This window comes from Amphiura filiformis, chromosome 6 (genome assembly GCF_039555335.1).
Source record: "Amphiura filiformis chromosome 6, Afil_fr2py, whole genome shotgun sequence".
Classification (NCBI taxonomy): Eukaryota; Metazoa; Echinodermata; class Ophiuroidea; order Amphilepidida; family Amphiuridae; genus Amphiura; species Amphiura filiformis.
The window spans coordinates 59,868,034-59,888,674 of record NC_092633.1 but is presented as its reverse complement, the minus strand read 5'-3'; the positions used below and the strand labels follow the sequence as shown (position 1 = coordinate 59,888,674).

General features: G+C 35.1%; 1 protein-coding gene across 6 annotated transcripts in view; it reads right to left on the bottom strand.

Annotated features, from left to right (window-relative positions):
- The window catches only part of LOC140155734 (dual specificity calcium/calmodulin-dependent 3',5'-cyclic nucleotide phosphodiesterase 1A-like), a 399,762-nt gene that overhangs the window by 55,409 nt on the left and 323,712 nt on the right, over positions 1-20,641 (bottom strand). For all 6 annotated transcript variants that reach the window (XM_072178672.1, XM_072178673.1, XM_072178674.1 and 3 more), the window contains one exon: positions 4,437-4,710. In XM_072178672.1, coding sequence (XP_072034773.1) covers positions 4,437-4,710 — 274 coding nt within the window. The remainder of the gene's footprint in view (positions 1-4,436; positions 4,711-20,641) is intronic.

Genomic DNA, 20,641 nt, shown 5'->3' with positions numbered 1-20,641 from the left:
TAGCACAACTATTACGCAAAACCTTAATTAATAAGGTACAGGGTAATTAAAATTAGAGTATTGTTTTCTCCTTTATATATATTATGAATGTTAGAAATTTATACTTTTGATCAAAATATATGACAATAATATAACTATCCATTTTCATGGAAAAACATCGAGCGTTAATTGGTAATCCTTAGATATACCTATTACCTAAGTATCATCTGATCATAGTCTAAAACAACAAAGCTGGTATCAGAACAACTTTGTCTTTATTTGCAATACTCAGATATGAATGCTTATGAAGTTGGGCAACCTGATTGACAACCTCATCCCCCCCCCCACTTTACCCGGGCATCAAAATGCAGATTTTGGTATCAGGGAAAAGCTCATGTTTTTCTCATTGAAATTAAGCGTTCCAAATTTGTATATTTCCGGAGAAATCATCAAAAAAGTGTCGAATTAGTCTCATCAACTGCGGTATACCACATTTGAGACTAATTCAACTTTTTTGATGATATCTTCGAAATACACCGATTTAGAACTCCAATTTCATTTTGAATGTTAGAAATTTATACTTTTGATCAAAATATATGACAATAATATAACTATCCATTATTACACGTTAATTGGTAATCCTTAGATATATCTATTACCTAAGTATCTTGGTCTAAAACAACAAAGCTGGTATCAGAACAACTTTGTCTTTATTTGCAATACTCAGATATGAATGCTTAAAGTTGGGTAACCTGATTGACAACCTCATCCCCACACTGTACCCGGGCATCAAAATGCAGATTTTGGTATCAGGGGAAAGCTCATATTTTTCTCATTGAAATTAAGCGTCCCAAATTGGTATATTTCCGGAGAAATCATCCAAAAAAGTTGCGAATTAGTCTCGACTGCGGTATACCACATTTGAGACTAATTCAACTTTTTTTGATGATATCTTCGGAAATACACCGATTTAGAACTCCAATTTCAATAATCATGTTAATGAGAAAAATATGATCTCTCTTTTGATATCAATTTATTACATGATCATGATGATTCTCATTAATAAAAGCACTGTAGACAACCAGTTTCACGGGTCAGTAATTCCATTAGGAATTAGTCACATTTACAAGGAACATTTACGTATTATTTTTGCATGAATGTTTGAAAGGGACAACAGTTTATGTTGTTTTAAAGAATTCGATTTTCCAAATATATCAGCTCACCTTCCTTTAAAGTTCTATAATACATGGTGCTTAATCTTATTTTTGTTGTGCATATTTTTACTGACATCACTTTCAGGTATCGTCTGGAATATTTTTTGTACAAAATATGCAGAGGTCATATTCATGATATAAACTTGGTTTTCGGGGCGTCCCTTTTAAAAACTTTTACCATACCTGCATTTCAAATAGATTTAAATATAAAATTATTTTGAGGATTTTAGATTATTATTAAGTTGGGTAAAGGCCATTTGAATCACCATGTAAAACGAATTACGCAGTACTAGGTTAAAGAGTCAATTTCCATCCATGTCTGAAAATTGTAGGCAGGAAAAATAAAGTGATTATTAATACAGTATTATTTTGTCGCATGAAATTTGATAAGTGCGCTGTTCTGAATCATTGTATGCTATAGCCAGTAAATGGATAATATGTAAAATACATTTTAGTGTATTGAGTACAAAGAACTGTGTGGCAATAATTGGGAGAAGTTTGTTGGTTTTAAAGGTTCCTGGTTTAGTCTCAAATGTGATGCGATCAAGCAAAATCAGTCTGAACTCGGAAATATTGATTTTGAGATATAGCCACACAAAGGAAATATTTCCTTGTGTATCTTGTTGTTTTGGAAACTCTTTAATTGCTCAAATCTTTGGAACTAGTTGTTCAATTTCAATGGGGTTTTCTGCAAAATGCACATACTATAAGAAACTGAAAATTTAATATTTCCGAGATCCGACTGATTTTGTTTGATCGCATCACAAATGTCCATAAATAAATTTTAAAGTTAAAAGTAAATATTTGGCATGTCGCGTGTAACTGGGACACCAAAGTTACATGCAACAGTGCAAAATTGAGCTCAAATATCACACATGCATAAATTGATGGAGAAAAGTTGCCAAAATGCAAGTCTGATATATATCTAAAGGCATCACACAAGGACATTTGAAAAATTAATCATTCTAAATAGAACACATCCAATATTATACCAAATATGCTAAAAATTGAAGTCATGTTGAATTTTGATAATAACTTTTTTTTATTTTCTCAATATAAAAGATATTAAATCACAATCAAATATGAATTTTAAGTCATTTCAAGATTTTTTTATATTTCTGACAATGAAGGAAAAATATTACTATAGTGTCCCAGTTATGTTGGTCATTTTTCATGTTGGGTCTGAATTGGGACCTGTGAGTTTTCTATGTATGCCCAGCAAATTTTAAAACATTTATTTTTTGGCATATTTTAGAACATGCATTATCTACAAACACCCTTCAAATAAGTCAATGTCACACTTTTGGACCCCTTATTTATGGAGATACCCAAACATGTTCAAATAATAGCCTAATGATTATTTCTCTGAATAAAGTAGAGCAGTGAAATATTATTGACGGACTATAGACGAATCCAACGAGCCAAGTCATGGTCAGGATTTGGTGGCCATCTTTGGTTTCCCGCTAGCACCAACCTGGGGTTTTGAGCACCCGCTTGTGCAAATAAAAGCCGCCTAACACCTAGAGAAGATGCAAAGACGAGGAGGGTTAATAGAATAATAATATACAATAGAGGTAATCCTGTCGCATCTATTCATACATGGTCTTTTTGTTCATCCATTTGTACATCTATGAATTGATGCGACGGGATTACCTGCGGAATTATCTCTATTGTATTATTCTATTAACCCTCCTCGACCTTCTCTAGGTGTAAGGCGGCTTTTATTTGCACAACTGTTGGAACTGTATCGTGTTGTAAACTTCTTTCGTCTACCTGTGTTTTCGCAGAAGGTGTAAAACGGGTGATGGAATGCAGTTTAAAATTTCCGCCAAGGCCGAATCATTTCACATTTTGGATGCATTGTAGCCGACGGAGACCCAACTAAAGGCTGCTAGTCAGGTGTAGGAATGAGTGTATTTGGATTCGTCTATAGAGACGTATAACATGGGAGAATGGATTGATACATTTAAGGTATTGTTGGTCGATCAACCAAAAAACAACAACAACAACAAAAAAACTAAAAAAACAACAACCAAAAACAACAAAAAAAACAAAAAACAAAAAAAACCTTATTATCTACATCAATTTATTATTGAAAAATAACACCTTGATGTCTTGCAAAAGTTTATTCTACAAATCATATACTTTGAAAACTTGCTTGATTTATTGTTAGTAATAAGTAATAAGTACGTTTTTACAAAGGTGATGATGTTTCAGCCCTCTTTGCAACATAACTCAACAACCACAGGACCTACAGAAGTATATCTGTGATATTTGAATTCTTCTACATGCTCGCTATGAAATGATCAATGCAATTTTTGCAACTTTTGGCAAAGATGATGTAAACTACCAAACCGCAATAGTTTAAGGATACGATACACGATTTACCGATAAGTGACTCGGAATGCGATCACAATGCAAAAAACAATTCCACAGGCTTCGATGGGACTCGAGCCAGCGACTCGAAACTTCTTTGAACAGAGGAGTGTAATAATAAAACATAAATCTCATAATGCTATCTATAGCATGACATATTTTATAAAGATAGATTGGCCGTTTTATGCATAAATAGCACGAACGTTTGGAAAAAGTTTCAAACAAATAATGAAGACTCTGATACGATGATGAAGTCGGGGAATATCTGCGTCGCAATGTTTTGTTTTGGTTTTAGGAATTTGATCTTGAAAGTTACGCCTTCATGACATTATCTTTCGAAATCAACAAAAGATATTTCAACAGGATAATGACCTCATTCTTTCTGTAGAGTTTTTTTTTAAACATGTATGTGAAATAGCTTCAACAATGGTTCGCTACATAATAGTAAAATCAGCCTTGACCTAAAAAGGGGCGAAATGTGTCATATTTACGGATTCAGGCTAACTTCAAAATTGGTATAAAACGGTATAAATAATTCTTGTCATTAAAAGAAATTGTGTTTGGTGTGAATTACACTACCATTTTTATTCCCAGGGCTCTTTGATTTCTTCAAATAATTATGTTAGATTGAATCCCCTGACCCTCTATAATTACGCACAAAAGATAGCATCGCCTTAAAATAGTTACTAACTTTAAATGAGGCTTTTTAACATTTAATGATAGCAGATCTAGTGTCAAAATGTTGCGAAATGGATAGGCTAAATTTCTATAGCTTTCTAGTATTGATAACTTTTTTTTCACTTATTTTTACTTCTGAACAAAAGCGAAATTAAAACTGAGAACATGAAAAGCTCTGATGGTACCTACCTTTTTGGATCTCCAGTTTTAAAGTTGTCTAGGACAGTAGCTGCAAATTTCAAATTGTTTCTTATATCAGTTTGCGATATATCATCCTTTTCTAACCGTAGTACAAGGCTGCGCAAGCGCAGTGCAGCTTCTTCTACAGCTTCAGCTGACGACGACACGGGCAACTTATCCACCTTTAAATTAACTTTGGCCAATGTTTCTTCATCATGTGAATCATCCTGTCGTCGAAGTTTTCTTCTTGATTCTGGCCTTTTAATAATTTTGTAGTCACTTCCTGTGAACAGAAAACAATATGAATAGCAGTAATTAATTTGTGAACGAAGGACCCAGTGCTGCGAACCCTTGGAACTATAGAAATGACACATAGCTGCTGGCATTTTATTTCTGAAATTAAAATGAAATTACGAGTTGAAGTACCAATCGATATCTGCTGCGTTATCAGTTATTTGCAATCAATACGTAAAACAAAGACCAACCAACCTTATATAGTTACACATAATTATATGAAATAATTAAATGTCAATACAGAATAAAGAGGAAAGGAGAATATGCTATCTTGTTCGAAGCTCATGAGTGTTGGTATGGACATATCTACCTTTACAGAATAAATGAATGAATGAATGAATGAATGATAAAAATAAAAAACGCGGGTATTCATGTATTAGTAAAATGAACCACACAGAAGAAACAGTTTTTAAACCATTGTCTTTAATTTTGAAATGAAGTTGTTAAGGCCCTATTCCCTGTCTTCAATAAACATCCAATACTTGATGGTTACGACATTGTATAATTTGTGATGCGATCAAGCAAATCGGAACTCGGAAATATTGATTTTGAGATATAATCAAACAAAGGCAATATTATTTTGCTTCCTGTTGTTTTGGAAACTCTAATTGCTCTTATCTCTGGAACGGGTTGTTCAATTTCAATGGGATTTTTTTGCAAAAGGCAAACTAGGGTCAGGGGGTTAGAGGTTAGAGGTTAGGGTTAGGGCTTAGGTTTAGAGGTCAGGGATAGTTTGTCTTAAATGCAACATTTACCCTAAGAGAGTATAAGATGACATAGGGACTGGTCTCTAGATCGATTCAACAACCATCTATATCTATCACCTGTTTTATTGTATAATTATATTATCGTGCGAATTACCCCGTGATACCTTATGGAGAACATAATTTTATTTAAATGAGCATGACTCTGTCATGAGTGACGTCGTATTGAATATCCTCTATAGCCACATTAATTTCTGCTATTTTTATAAATGTGATTACTCATGCGTGTATGGATAACACATTAACCTATATAATACACATCACTAATTCACTCCTGGATTTTGTCATACACCTGACTACATGCGAGTACAAAGTTACTAGTAATTAGCTTCAATTATTTAAAGGAGAAATACGGTAAGCAAAAATATGAGGGGCGGGGCGGGCAGGTCGGATTTACCATAGGGCCAGGTGGACCCGGGCTCAGAGCTCCCAAATTTTTTGGGCCCCAAAATTGCCCTGTGCAATGTGCATCTTCCATTTGAGCCGAAAACACCAATTGCTTCGCGCGAACTGGCCTGTTATATAGCAAAATTCCGCTTCAATTTGGGCTAAAATAGTCTAAAATTAAAAAAAATTCGCGAATGTCCTAGTAAAATCTAAAAACTTGAAAGCACATGCCCCTCACGTTGCGTTTGGGGCCTCCAAATTTCTTAGTCAGTGTGCGTGGTCTAGTTTATGAACACAAAGTCTGATTGGTCATTTGTAGTGATAACCTGCATTTGGCGACCCTTTTGGATGCCATCTTTGAACCCCCTGGGGCCAGTTTATATTTTTGGGAACATACTGATTATGTTTTGGGGTCATCCACGCCTCCACTAAGTATACTAGAATCAGTATCACTAGATGGGGCCTTAGTTCACCGAAGATCTTAGATGTATTGACTTCATGCTTCTGTCACACTACACCGAATAGGTCTTCCGTACAAGAAACGGATTGTATTTTAGTAAATCCGTTGTTGTTCGTCAATGATCGTTTGATGTTCTTTTTATGTCCTGCTATCATCCGCCAAATGCGCTTCATGTTAGGTGATGTTCGTTAAGTCCGTCGGCAAGTTTTGTGCATGCACAAAACTTGAAACGGAGTGTACCGAATACACATGTTCGGTATTTATCCGATGTGTGTTCGTATGGTGCTGCATATTGCCGGAGTTTGTTCGCTCTCCTTTCGTTCATGTTCGTTCTTTGTTCGTTGCACTCGGCACGTGTTCGTTGCAAATACGTTCCTGTGAGGCCTTCACCACCGGATAGCATATTTTTGCATTCGGTGATGTACGTTGACCCAGACCGTGTTAGTGTCACACTACACCGGATCGGTCTTCCGTATAAGAAACGGATGGTATTTTAGCAAATCCGTTAGTGTTCGTCAATGTTCGTTTTATGTTCTTCATATGTCCTGCTATTATCCGCCAAATGCGTTTCGTGTTAGGTGATGTTTGTTTAGTCCGTCGACAATACGTTTCAAGTTTTGTGCATGCACAAAACTTGAAACGGAGTGTGCCGAATACACATGTTCGGAAGTTGTCCGATGTGTGTTCGTACTGTTCTGTATATATACCCTGGGTTTGTTCGTTATTCTTTCGTTTATATACCGCAGGTATTTGCAAGGTTTCGCAGGCGCTTGTGCCGGATGTAGGCCTATGGGGAACATGTGCATCGATCATGGGGTGGGGGGGACTTTCTGAAGGGTGTGTGACGCAATATCATATTTCCCCCAGTACTTTAGTGACTGACAAGTAGAAAAAAGGGGGAAAGGAGAGAAAAAAGAAAAGAAAGTGAGAAAAATTGAAGAGAGAAGAGAAGAGAAAAAGTTAAATTGCACGTAATTTAGTAGGCCTATGCATGTAAGTAGTATTGAGGCAGGGGCACTTTCTGAAGGGTAGAGGACGCAATATCAAATTCCTACCAGTTTCAGTGATTGACAAGAAAGAAAAAAGAAGAGAAAACATGGAAAAGGTTAAATTGTACGTTATTGAGTAGGCCCAGGATAGTATATAGTAAGCCTAAGTATAGGCCTGTGATTATTATAGGCAGTGCTTAAATGTGGTTCCTTGGCCCAAAAGCCTGTGAAAATTACTGCCGGCCCGTCGATATGTAGGGCCCGTGACATTTTGTCACCAAAGTCAGTATTTAAGACGGACTTAGGTCTATTACTGACTTTAACATATCAATCCATGCATGCTTTACCTGAAATTACGAGTCTGAAGTCTTATATCTAAGTGTCAGTGGATCAGTGTAACATTTTAAATGTTGCAAATTAAGTTCGGGCCTTCTTTGTTTTTTGTTTAAGGCAATAATAGTGTAAAAATGATGCACCAAAAACAATTTTCCAAATTTTCCATTTTTAAAACTAAATTTTTACACAATAGGCCTAGGCCTAATAATGTAAATAGGCCCTACATGCAAATGGCTTCAATTGGACCTTCATTTTGAAAAATGGACAAGTCTTCCTTTTTGCGTCTGCTATGGACATCCACGTGTTATTTTTAAAACAATTGTTTATATTATACAATAATGGTGAAAACTTTTCAATGGCTTCAATTAGGCTTTCGTTTCACCAATTTGCGGCTGTTCCAAACTAAAATAGTACCCAATAATAGTGCTAAAATTGATCCAAAAATGACAAATGGCTTCAATTGGGCCTTCATTGTCCAAAGGTTTCTCACCTCTATTGCCCCCGGACGCTGGTTGCCCTGATATATCAGATTTGTAGCCCTTTTGTACTTATTAGCCAATATTTGACCATTTTCGTCAAAGTTTTCCCCCTTAAAAGTTGTCTTTCCCCACTTTCCTCCCTCTGAAAAAGTGCTTGCTACGTCACTGCCTCTAAGGGGTCAAAAACCCTCTCAAACACCCTCTCCTCCCCCACTTTTCTGATAGGGTGGACGTCCCTGTTGGTGCCACATGCCACGGATTCGCCGGTCATTTGTCGGACGTTGAACGATTGAATATAAAACGCCTGCAGGATTATTAGCGGCCACAACGCATAGAGAGACGAACGGGAATCGGACCCCAAATCCGGAAATTTGTCGGACGTTGACCCCAAATCCGGTCATTTGTCGGACGTTGAACGATCGAATATAAGACGCCTGTAGGATTATTAGCGGCCACAACGCATAGAGAAACGAACGGGAATCGGACCCCCGAATCCGGTCATTTGTCGGACGTTGAACGATCGGATATAAGACGCCTGCAGGATTATTAGCGGCCACAACGCATAGAGAGACGAACGGGAATCGGACCCAAAATCCCACCGAATCTTCTGCCGGACTGGTGATTTTTCAACCGAATAAAATATTTTTGTATTCGGTGATGTACGTTGATCCAGTCCGTCGTAATGTGACAGACCTATTAACAGCTGAGGGTGGAGCGGACGCGGTAGCTTTCATGTGATCAGTGGCGTAGCCAGGTTTTCGGAACCGGGGAGGGATGATTGGGCACAAACTTGTTTCTGTATCGACGAAAATCGGGGGTTAGTACAAATATGTTTCAAAGGACCTTTAAATATAAACTATTAACTTAATGCAACTCACTCGTGATTGGTTAGTGTGTTCATTAAGATTGTAAGGTCGTGCGTTCGCGATGTATTTAGATATACGATCGCGGTCGGATACCGTATAGCTGTTGATAGCTGCGTCAAATTAAAGTTTTACTATGTAGCAGTAGAGAGGTGACAGTATTAGCCGGAACGGGTTAGGGCTAGGGCTATGGTTAGGGTTAGGGCTTCAGCCAAATATGGTTATCGTTTATTCTCATAGTATCCTTATCATGCAGCCTATGGTTTAAAAATGAAACGTTAAGGACTTTCACGAATCAGGGTATAGATATCATTTTGTAAAGTTAAAACTTCTGAACGTTTTTAAATTTGGTGTGAGCAGTGGAGGAAAACAAAACATTTTTGTCCTTTAAATGCCACGACGGCCATGGGTTGTCAAGCAAAGTGAGTTTCCCATTTTAATTAACCATTCTTGATGAATAAGAGGTCATGCATTTAGTAACCAAATTCTATACATTAGATACCTCATTATGCATATCCTGACTTAATTTTTTTCAAAATTGGTACTTTTAATTATTCATATGGAAAATAAATACGAAACAACACGATACATGGGTATCATATCCGGCTATATACAGTTTTATTACAATTTTAATATACCACAAAGATACCAAGAATCTATTTCATGTAAAATATTTATAGTAATTTCACGTCGCGTGGCTGGTACTGGTTTCAGTTTGTACCACCTGTAGATACAAATTCATTTTAGTAATTGATAGGATCTAGTATACGCGAGGAACCTCATGCTATAATATATAATAATATAATTATTATACATATTTTTGCTATTTACGCTTAACAGAGAGATCAATATCAACATGCTTCTGTCGTCTGGGAGGTAATTCCTCTACGACAATGAACAACATAAACTTAACAAGATATGACAGGAAATATCTGCTATCGATATATAGTTAACAAGTCAAGATGTGATATTCCACTGGCCGAGTAGAACACTGATGAACAGTCTGACGACATGCGATATGATTAATATGGCCGGCTCAATAAAAAAATACCTCAACGGATTTTGCTATGTAGTGTTCAAATTTAACTCAAACCAGATGAATAAAGAGAAATTAATGTAGCAATTCAAAGGTTCCACGTTCAACTATATAATAGTAAACAGATCCAATCAGGCATTACCATTTGAAAGCTTTAAGGGGTACTACACCCCTGTGGTAAATTTGTGACTATTTTTAATTTTTCTCAAAAAATAATAACACACTGGTAACAAAAGTTAGGTATATTATTGGGGCAAGGAATCCAATTACTACACTGAAATTTCAGTGACTCAAGACAAGCTGTTCAGTATGTATGATAGGAAATGAGGTACACCCCAGCGGTACCTTATTTCTTATCACAAATAACGAACCGCCTGTCTTGGGTCACTGAAATTCCAGTGTAGTAATTGGATTCCTTGCCCCTATAACATACATAACCTTTGTTACCAGTGTGTTATTAGTTTTTGACTAATGCAAAAATATACATAAATTTATCGAGGGGTGTAGTACCCCCTTAAACTAAGCTATATAGCTGATATAGAGCTGTACTTACCATATCCATAAGCTGATTTACAATGCGTTTGTTTTACTGCATTCTATTTAATCTGACCATAACATAAGTGTTGGGACGGTTTTGATAGGGTAATGTAAATAAGCCCCACTCCCCCATAAATGCTGAATCCTACTTTTTTGGTCACGCGCGCCTAGTGACACCCAACATTGATTGGGTGGTGTGAAGAGGGCGGATTGGGGTGTCAGGAAAAGGTATAAGCTTGACACCAAAGAAACCTCTATTTCATACGTTTTCTAACACATTCGACCTTGGTTGTAGTTGCTTTGCGTACGTTCTCATTTAACTTCAACAAAATTATGATTCAACTTTAAGGGATTCAGTTTAATAAAAAATTGTAATCTAGAAGTAACTATTAGCTGTTCAGAAATATAAACGAGCTGTTGTGATCAAAGATCAAATAGACATGATCAGCTATATATAAAGCGTATTATTGCATTGACCGGCTTGAATTGCATGTCCAGATTTGCATTAAGAACTCTACAAAAACAAAGTAAATGTCGCTATACGAGAAGTGTGACAAAATATTATACGCGTTGTCATGATTACAATAGCAGAGGTAATATAATGCCTGCCTCACTTTGTGGTTATGACATGTTTTAGCATCACCGAGTGTACACATTTCCATATTTTGCGCTCTGCATCAGAAAAGCGACGTTATAGGAGAATGTTTTGAGTACATTATGCGCACGAAGTTCATGGAATATAAACGAGAAAAGTGAACACACGTGTTCGCGTGTGTAATAGATATGCTTTTAACATTCAATTAAATCAAAAGCAATCAAAAGATATTGTAATAGTAGTAGTTATCTTTTTTCTTTTAGTTATGGTAATGTGAACATGACCTTTGCATGGATACCCTATATAACGCAGCTAATTAGTTTAAAATGTGCACATTTAACATGTTTAAATACGAAGAAATAATTTTTATTTGTACATTAACAATATATACAGCACGTGTGCGAATGAAAATGCTTAGCGTGGGTACCCAGCAGTAAGCATAGATAACATATTGTCACTGGCAGCTTAAATTCACCAGGTTCCGTACCAATATACTTTGATTAAGGATGATATATAATAATGCTTTTTAAAGAAAGACCCGCGCTTTATGTGCCATGCATCGTTTAATTTATCTCTATATATATTATGGTGATGAAACAATCATCTGATAATGTTCTACTAAATCAACAATACAGTTCAAATTTGATCCTAATCTAGCAACAGAATGTACTATGGGTACCCACATTAAATACAAATTAATAATAATAGTACAATTTTATACAGAAAATTCAACAGGTGCAAGTCGTCAATTTTCTTAATTTATTCATGTCTGGTATTACGCCGTAGCCAGCATAATTATGCTCATGTTATTCCATTCTCGCAATACGTACTCTTGTAATGGTTGCATTTATAGTACCCGTACTTTAAACCAAATCACCAGGATATGCCTTGAAATATAAATGTACATTCCCAAAGAAATCAGTCAATCGCAATTGATCAAAACGACATATAAAAGAATTTGAAGAAGAAATTGTACAAATTGAAAGCAGGAGTATTCTTTCATGTGTTTGAATGCGACTTACTCTCAAAATGGAAGAGAGTGATTCAGGTTCTTCTATTTAAAAATGTGGCAGTGTTTTTGACTTGAGTATAAATCAAAGTTCTGTCCGTAATTTCATTTTGAATGTGCTTTAATGTAGGTATTAGGCGGAGACAGCATTATTGATGGTCCCTAGATTATAATTGTCTGGAAACTCGAATCACATTTTATTTCGCGTTGACGTTAACTTCCATTAACGCATGTGAATAAAGTAATGGGTACTCCTGTTAGAGCATTTAAAATACAATTTCTAGGAACCCAACAGTCTGTTATAGTTTTTCTTTTTAACTTGCTTTACTAGTAGTTTTAAATTAATATAACAGTAATAAAGTTGAAAATGTATTGACCGACTTAGAAATAAAAGCCATCACTTTCTGTTTGTTACCTCAGAAGGCTAAACGGTTTTCATAATTTCTCTTACACTATGCATTATATGCATTATATGCATGACCTGGCACTTATTTTGGATTTAGAATATTCAGACTTCATTACTTGGATTCGACCAATTCAATATTGTTGAAGAGGAAACATAGGCATACTGTGTGTAAAAATTTAATCTGACAGCAAAGTGTGTTTTAATGCAATAACGTGTCTCGTATCACTTCGAAAATATTTCAGTTTGAAGATTTGTCACCACGGATACGTCGTTACATAAATTACTTGAAATTGCCAAGAACCTTTTGAATTTTTTTAAAACAACAGCATCTCTGTTACATTGTGCATCGCCGTTGGTGTATTTATAGATAATTCATTGGTATTTATGGTGTTTTGAATTGATTATGGTACCTTCACGACGTATACAACAAGACGTTTCAAGACAAGGTGTCTTCTTTGGAAATTTCTTCATTTATAATAATGCTTAGAATTACAATAATAAAAGTAATAATAATAATAATAATAATAATAATAATAATAATAATAATAATAATAATAATAATAATAATAATAATAATAATAAATAGAAATTTATATATTATTCAAAACAAGCAAATACGAAGGTAATGTTGTCTTTACTGTTGGTGGATGACCTCAAATTGAATATTGCAGAAACAAACATGAGCCACAAGCAGTCTTTCTTAGCAAGGGGGTCCACTTAATCAATTTAATGCAGAAGAAGAAAAAGGCGCAAAAGAAGAAGAAGAAGAAGAAGAAGTATATAAGAAGTGTATATTTTCATTTCCTTTTTGGTTGATGGGCGTAAATGTAAGAGATGCACACGTCATATTGTATTCCGATGGTCAGTAAAGCGAATTAAGTAATAATGTACATATAGCAAGATAAATAAAAAGGCTTTCTTATGACGGTCACTTTAAAGCTTGTTATTTTGCTTCATCATCCGAATAGAATTTCCATGATTTAGGTTACATTAAACTGGTTAAATAGACAAAGTGTCCAACTCAGTATAGTCACAAAAGGAATGATGGAAATCCAAATACGAAAAACGATTTCTTTTAAAAGCATTAGCGTAGGTGTGAAAATTGCAGTATAAATAGTAAGTACAGTGTCTTAAATAATGTGTTCGTTACCCAGACGACACGGTTATTAGAGCGATGTTGACTGTTCTGTCCACAATGTACACTAAGCATCGTTTATTCCAAAAGGAAAGACAGATAAGGAGCATTTCATTACCATCGTGATTGACCGCCATAGTGGTCACAATATTTTACTGTTAAAAGAGGTAAATAGAAAAAGGGGGAAAAACAACATGGAAAAATGTTTCTTATAATTCTGTTTATTTGGGCTTAGTTGGGTCCTCACAAGAGCGACTGGGCTGTCAAGGAGGAATCCTGGCAGGGGTGGAGTCTGGAGAAAATATTGTGTGTTTGTAAAATATTTAACGCCCTTAAGAAAACATAAACTTCTTTTTTGAGGCCGATGTAAAGCTAAAGCCATAGTAAAAAGAAACGTTTCCTGGTGACCACCCGATGACCATTCGGTGGTTATCAGAAACCTTTCAGGTACCTTTTCCAGAGTTATCCGAAAGTGCCCGCTAGCGGATACCTTGCGGATACCTAATTAAGTTATCCAAAAGTTTTCGGGTAGACATCCGGAAGTCTCCCAAAAAATCAAATATTTTAAATGAGTTACCCGGAAGGTTCCCAGAAACATAGATTCTTTGCAGGAGTTACCCGGTGGTTATCCGCTTTTAATTTGACCTTGAAAATAGCATAAAGCATCTTAAGAATGCATTGTGGGTGGGTAATTGGTCAAAGGTCACCGAATGAATTCAAAATGGAGCAGCTAGCTGTTGGCAGTTGGAATATATTTGTGCAGAATATTCAAGTTATTTGTGTTCCAAATGTATGGATTTACACGTAGGACATTACAATATGTTTACTAATTAATCTGGAACATGCTGTAGGAATTATAAAGCATTGAATGCTTGATTTCATATGATAATGCAGGTAGGAAAATGTGTATAAAATGATTTGTATATTGATGCAGTCTTTATACATGTACCTAATATATGACACATTTGAATGTTTTAGTTTATATCTTTTCTAGTAAATCATACATGATTTTGCAGTAAATTAATGTCAATTAAATTAATACCATCAGCTAATGTGTCAATTAACTGATATAAGCTTTATGATAAGCTATTTGTTGTAAATAAATTATAATATTTGATATAAAAATTATAGTTGTATCATCACATTTAGGTACTGTGATACATATGCTATATCATAACAATTTGGTTGTACATTAATTAAGGTATGCACCTTATAAAGGTGTGAACCAAATTTTTCGCAAACAATCTATTTCCCAGGCCTTAATGATGATTATATATGAATCAGGGCCTAATAGATGGGTTTTAAGCTTTTTCTAATATATTAAATTAAGTCGTGTTGCACGTGTCCTCGTTTGAAACACTGATTTTTTTCCTCCCAGGGTATAGGAGACTTGTATTTACTGGTGTGTATGGCACGCCAGAGGGTGTGCACTCTCCAGTCAAATTATCTTTGCTCCCCATATTCAACAATTATCAAGAATGTTTAACTTATCCTCTTTTTTACATCACAGAATTCCGCCCTGTTAGTTAGATGCAAAGGTATAAATATCTGATGTCAAACCACTCCTCGTCTTTGGTTGTTGTTGCTTGTTTCGCACATAAGCGCACGTCATAGCGCACCTCATGCCCCTTTTAACATTACAAATTATCTTTGGACATTTTTACAAAGGAGAACTTCAAATGATGAAGCACTGGCTTTATTACCGGCAACGAAAAGAAACTGTTTACTTTAGTAGTACAATGACTTCATAAACCTGTCAAGCGCGGCAAAGTTAGAAATTGAGTTAGTTGTCCATAACTCAGTAGTGCCTTAGTTGCATTCTATCCGTGCCATGACATAACAGAAACTGTAACACTGTACTATTTTAATGCAAAAAGTCGGGGGTTGTATCGCTAACTACGCCATGGATCCATTTAGAAACATATTTAAGCAGCACTACCGTAAAACAAAATACGTCATATAGTTGTATACAATGTGTCCAAAAAGCTAGCAATATTTGTACTATTCTTGATGAATTACATGTCATGCATAAAATAACTACATTCTATGCATTAGATAACTCATTCTGCTTTTATCTTGTTTCTCAAATGTTGTTATTTTCAATTAGTCATATGGCAGTGTACTTCGGTTATAAATGCGCTTTAAAAAAAAATACGCACGTGACTCATGGACACGACATATCAAGACCAGCAAGCGTGACCAAATCCTCATGCATTGACCACTATACAGAAAAGCATAGGAACTCTGTAGATAAATATCATCAAATTGAAGAATTAATTGAACAGCAAAATTATAACACATGGGGGATTCCGAACTTATATTATATATAATATGTTATCAAAAACAACATTTTGAAAGTATTTGACGACGGAAAAATATAGTCACAAAGATGAAGAAAATAGAAAATTTTGCTGCACAGACGTCTCGTGTTGTTCCGCCTTTGCATTCAAATGTATAGGAAGACCACCCGAAAGTACACTGTATGGAAGATAGATATTTTTATTTATTTATTTATTTATTTATTTATTTATTTATTTATTTATTTATTTATTTATTTATTTATTTATTTATTTATTTATTTATTTATTTATTTATTCGGGAAACTTGGGAAGAGGTCCGATTTTAGAAGCAGGAGGAAAACCGGTGCACCCGGAGCAAACCTGCGAGGAAACAATATACGAGGTATACGCGTATATACGGGTGCCACCCACCTTTATACAAATGTATTACGATTTTATTGTGGCGACACATAGAAAGAATCCATTTCACTTGCAAAATATGTACAGGCATTTCACGTCTTGTGGTGGTACGAGTTTCGTTTTGTACCACATATAGATATGCAAATCCAGGATCTAGAAAAAGTTATCATGCAACATAACAGATAATACTGCTCATATTTTTGCTGCTTACTCAACAAGCCCCTGTCGTCTGGGAGGTAATCATCTACGTCAATGAACAATACAAACATAACAAATAATACAGGAAATATATGCTATCGATATATAGTTCACAAGTCGAGCTGTGATTTCCCACTGGCTTAGTAAAACACTGATGGCCAGTCCAACGAAATGCGATATGATTTACTAATATGCCTGGCTCAATAAAAATTAGCTGCTATACGGTTAAGTTTTAAAATAATTTAAATAAATAAAATAAGAGATATTAATAAAGCAATTAATAAATGTTCCAAGTTCAACTATATTATAATAAACAGATACAATCCGACTTCAAGAAAGTTTTAAACTAAACTATGATATACCATGCAACTAAGCTGATTTACAATACTTTTGTTTATACTGCATTTTATTTAATATTGTTAAATACGACATGTTTTGTTTAAATTCTCATTAAATTTCAACAAAATTATGATTCAACTTTAAGGAAAGACACATTCGTCCACGCCCGAATTTGAAATTTCTGGTCACTAAGATGTATTCTTTCACTTGAACTGATAAAATACATCTTTTTAATATCTAATTTTTTTTTCTTGATTTAAAAATCATTATTTTGCTCTTTCCAACTCAAAAAAGTTACAGCTGAAGAAATTTGGCGGGAAATGTCAGTCTAGAATGCGCGAAATATTGTGATTACACGCGCGATTCGCGTCGCGTCGCAAACCTCGCATTCGGTATGTTGTTATCGCCAGCAATAAACAAAATAAAGATTTGCAGTCACAATGCCACTCAGAGTTTTTAAATTATTTTGAATTTTGTCGCACTAAAAGCAGGCATGTTTTATCTTGGTGTAAAAGGATGCAAAATTAAGACCATGTATCAGACACAGCTTTCGCAAGTCTGAAATTCTTAACCGTTTTAAAATATAAGAATGTTTTGTGCATAATTTTGACATTTTTTATACTATAAAGTCGATTTCCTTTTGACAACATTGCACGATTTTTGTGACAAGAAAACTCGAAAAATATGCAAGCGAAATGTAAATATTTTAGAGCCCATCATAGTCCATTTTTCAGAATATTTGTTTTTAAACAAAAATATACACCATTATGTGCAATATTTGCTGAATAGAGTGACACAATTGCTTTTTTCACATGTTTTTTCTTCAATATTTCGAAACTCCTAATTTTTTTCTTGTTTAAATCTGACGTTACCATAGGCTTTCTCGACTTGTTTCCATTCCAAAAATGTATAGTTTTATATAATTTGGACTTAAACTTCGGAAAATAATAGAGTCGGAAAGGGTCATGTTCTCTTCCATTACTCTTTTATTTAACTTTGTAAATATTACCCTTACAATTCCCATTTAATATAGTTTATCACCATCTGTTTCAATATATAGATAATATAAACGAACTGTTGTGTTCAGATAAAAATAGACATGATCGTGCTGTAATAAAAAGCGTAATATTGCACTGACCAGCTTGAATTGCATGTCCAGATTTGCATTAAGTACTCTACAAAAACAAAGTAAATGTCGCCACGAGAAGTGTGACAAAGTGTTATACGCGTTTGAATGATATTACAATAGCATGAATAATACAATGTTTGCCTCACTTTGAGGTTGTGCCATGTTTTAGCATCACTGAGTGCACACATTTCCATATTGTGCGCTCTTCATCAGAAAAACAACACTATTATGGGAGCTTATTTTGAGAACATTATGCGCACGAAGTTCATGGACTACAGGCGAGAAAAACGAATGCACGTGCTCGCGTGTGTAATATAATGCTTTTAACATTAAGATCAAAAGCAATAGAAATATATTATAATTGAATTTAAACATCAAAGAAATGATGTTTACTATACCATTCTTGTTTCTGTTCTATTCGTTCCACTAGTAAAACTCTTTTATTTTAATCATGGCAATATGAACTTGAACTTTGAAGGGACACAATATGTCGTATAAAGTTAAAATGTGCACTTTAAAAATACGAATAAATATTGTGTATATTAACAACTATACAACATGTGTGTGCGAATGACAATGGTTATAGTGGGTACCCAGCAGTAAGCATAGATAAATATTGTCACTGGCAGCTTAAATTCACCAAGTTCCGTACCAATATACTTTGATTAATCATGATATTTAATAATGCCCTTTAAAGAAAGACCCGCACTTTATGTGCCATGAATCATTTAGTTCCAACAACCAAACCAATTCAAATGAAATTTTGGTTTAATTTATCTCTAAGATATATGAACATTTATTATATTTTCTGGCAATTGAAAAAAAAAATCATCTGATCAAATCAGGAGACGGCATTTGGTTTATTCAACAATAAGAATTATCATAATAGTGATACGATTCTAATTTGATCCTAAGCTAGCAACGAAATATAGTACATATTTGGCGTACATAGTTGTACACACTTAAATACCATAGTATAATTTATACAGAAAATTCAACAGGTGCAAGTCGCCAATTATCTTACTTTATTCATGTCTGGTATTTTGGGATTGCCGCATCGAACATTTAAAGCAGCATATTCTTATGCCATTTCATTTTCTCACAAAAACAAAATAGGCGTGTAAACTTTACTTCGCGGTAATTGTGTCATATATTACTTCGAAAGTATTTTAGTTTGCACCAAAAGTGCGATTTCCTATCAAACACAAAACGTTTTACAGAAAACTTTTAAATTTTGGGTTATATTGAGAATATATAAAACGTTTCAATATTCAAAAACATCTTAAAAAATACTGTTCTTTAAGTGTTGTCCAAATACATTGCAAAATCTTTGTCAAAACACATTTTTTCCATAACATTTTGGGAACATGTTGTAGCCTGTTTTCATATACATTTACAAGACGCCGAAAAGTAAAAAGACAAGCATCTGTATCGGAACAGCGCAAGTCGGCCATTACAGACCACGTATAAGATAATCATGTCATTAACTGGGAGGGGACAAGCATAATTGATAAGGACGCAGACAAACAAATCAGATGGATACGCGAAGCACTTTAGATCAGAAAGAGGGACACCGAAACCATCAACCGTGACAAGGGCATATCACATGTATGATTCGCTGTTAAGAACTGTGCACATGAGGAATGAGAAATTTTGCGGGAAAGGAAGGGGTCACCCGACCTGGGTGGCAAAACTGTCTATCAGTGAGTAGAAATTGGAGTTGTCTATATAAATTGTGCACTTATTAGGTATAAACAGTTTCAACATGGCCAAGAACCTTTTATTTGTTATTCATACACTCTTAGATAGCGAGAACCAATCAGAGCAAGCGTTAGAAAAATCCAAACCATGCATTGATTGTGTCTAATTGCACTCCGCGTACTACGCGCAGTGCTTTCGCGCCGCGTAGGCTTGGTCCATTTTTCGGCGGGTTGATGCATTTATATTTGGTTCTATTTTCCAACATTTTTAGTGATAATTTTGTTATAAAGAAAAAAAAAATCACATGTTTTATTCCTCTCGTGTATGAAATAGGTTAATGAACTTGTATTACATGTTGCTTGAGTAATTAGACAAAATAATGCACTTGCGCTGATGTTGATGCGTCTAATGGACTCCCTCCTTCGGGGCTCGTGCATTAGACGCATCAACATCAGCGCGCGTGCATTATTTTGTCTAATTTCTCTCCCAACAAGTAATACGCGTTCATTAACCTATAATTAAAAATAATTCATAACCTCCGCGTATCACGCTATATGTGCGTCCCAATCAAATTGGTCGTTAGATGATTTACGCACACCGCGGTGTACCGGCGCGGAGGTTATTGATATCCATCAATGACCTCCGCGTATGCTTACGCGGTACAATGACTTCCGCGTGTGCGCATCTGCTGCGCCGGAACACTTCACTCGCACGCAACTACCATATTTGCACATGGCGTGACTGCGCAGTGCTGTAATTGGTAAGTCCGTTTTAGCCTGTTCGACTTTTTGAAGGACGAAATATATGTTTTGATAAAAATTGTTTATTTCAACAAATTTCAGAGAATAGAATCTTGAG